Here is a 1,568-nt window from a genome sequence, read left to right on the forward strand (position 1 = left end):
AGAGAGAGAGAGAGAGAGAGAGAGAGAGTGTGTGTGTGTCAAGTTCATATGAGCACAATAACCAAATAAAAGAATAAGAAAATTGTCGTGTAAAATTACATGTGATTCACGCGACTTTGGCCGCTAGCTGAGGTCGCGGGCCATGTCGCCCGCACACCCTTGCGTTGACCGTTACTGTAAAATCACATGTGATTTAACCAGTTTCGTATTCTTTTATTTAGTTATTGTTTTCGTTTGAACCACTCTCTCTATGTATCTATCTAACGAAACAAAAAAGGTAGACTGATGATAACTTCTACCTTGATCCAGGAATGTACAAGGATTGTATAGAATGCATCAATATTGAACCAAGCTCGTTCTGAAGGTCGAAAATCCGTACTCCTTCCTCATAGCTACTACCAAATGCAGTACGTGAAATTACATCGCCAGTTAACTTTTGAAGATGAGCAAAAACATCCAACTCGAGCGACTTCTCGTTTGAAAACATCGTCTCCCACCTCTTTATCATCTCACAACAACTCAAACACATAGCCGGCACCATCAACTACATCAAACAGATCAAAACACAAACCATCAAGGGCGCGTCTAAGTTGGGGCATACTATGGTGATACGGGTCATTGCTTCATGGTTCCATGATCACAACTCACAGTTATTGAACTCAAGAAATAAATTAACTTCATAATAACCGTTTCAAACCTTCAATTTCTCGGCATGGAAAGTCGGGTTGATGATCTTTCGATGTTTTGACCATTTCTCTCCTTCATAGTCGATTATGCCCGTTGATAGTATCTTAACATAAGGATTGTTCTTTCTGGGCTTTTGAAACTCGTTCATTCGGGATAAGATGTCCCTAACAACATCCAGATCAATAACATGCACCGTCGGCACTGGTCCAAACCATGCAAAGAAAATCTTACCTACAAACCCAATAAAAGATGGGTGAAAGAGTGTTCTTAGCGAATGCAACGGGTAACACGAAAACAGACTGGTCTCATATGATCTCAAGTCTATATATATATATATATATATGTATATATATGTATGTATGTATAATTGAGTTCCGGTGAGAAGAGAAATTATAGTGAGAATCGCAAGAAGAAATCTCTACCCTTGGATCAATCCTAATTAAATGTCAACACTAATAAAGTGCACTAAGATGCACCAGATCGATCAATCAGGTCCCTTCTAAAGCACAATTCACGGGTAGGCATGAGATTAAAAGTGATTAAGAGTTCAGATCTCTTTTTACGCTTCTGACTTAACTTTTTTTCTCACACGATCATTCACCTATATATGTATAGGGTTGGGTTCGGGTGAGAATAAGAGTTAAGATGAAAAGCGTAAGAAAGGATCTCCACATTGGATGCACATTAGGATGAGATGCATCGGACCAATCCCCATATTAAGCTTGATTGATGGGTAAGTTTGAGACTAAAAGTGATCAAAGGTCCAGATCATTTCTTATGCTTCTTATTTTAATTCTTCTTTTCATATGATCTTTTGCATATATATATATATATATATATATATATATATATATAGAGAGAGAGAGAGAGAGAGAGAGAGA

General features: G+C 37.8%; 1 protein-coding gene across 1 annotated transcript; it reads right to left on the bottom strand.

Moving 5' to 3' along the window:
• Window positions 1-299: 299 nt before the first annotated feature.
• On the bottom strand, window positions 300-918 carry LOC112505572 (cytochrome P450 CYP72A219-like; the record flags this gene model as incomplete). The annotated part of the gene is made up of 2 exons (XM_025109461.1): window positions 300-544; window positions 698-918. Coding segments are annotated over 2 exons (466 nt in total), but the record flags the coding sequence as incomplete, so codon positions are not given.
• Window positions 919-1,568: the final 650 nt, after the last annotated feature.

The sequence above is a fragment of the Cynara cardunculus genome, unplaced genomic scaffold, assembly GCF_001531365.2.
Source record: "Cynara cardunculus var. scolymus isolate 2C unplaced genomic scaffold, CcrdV1 Un_Scaffold_12299, whole genome shotgun sequence".
NCBI lineage: Eukaryota > Viridiplantae > Streptophyta > Magnoliopsida > Asterales > Asteraceae > Cynara > Cynara cardunculus.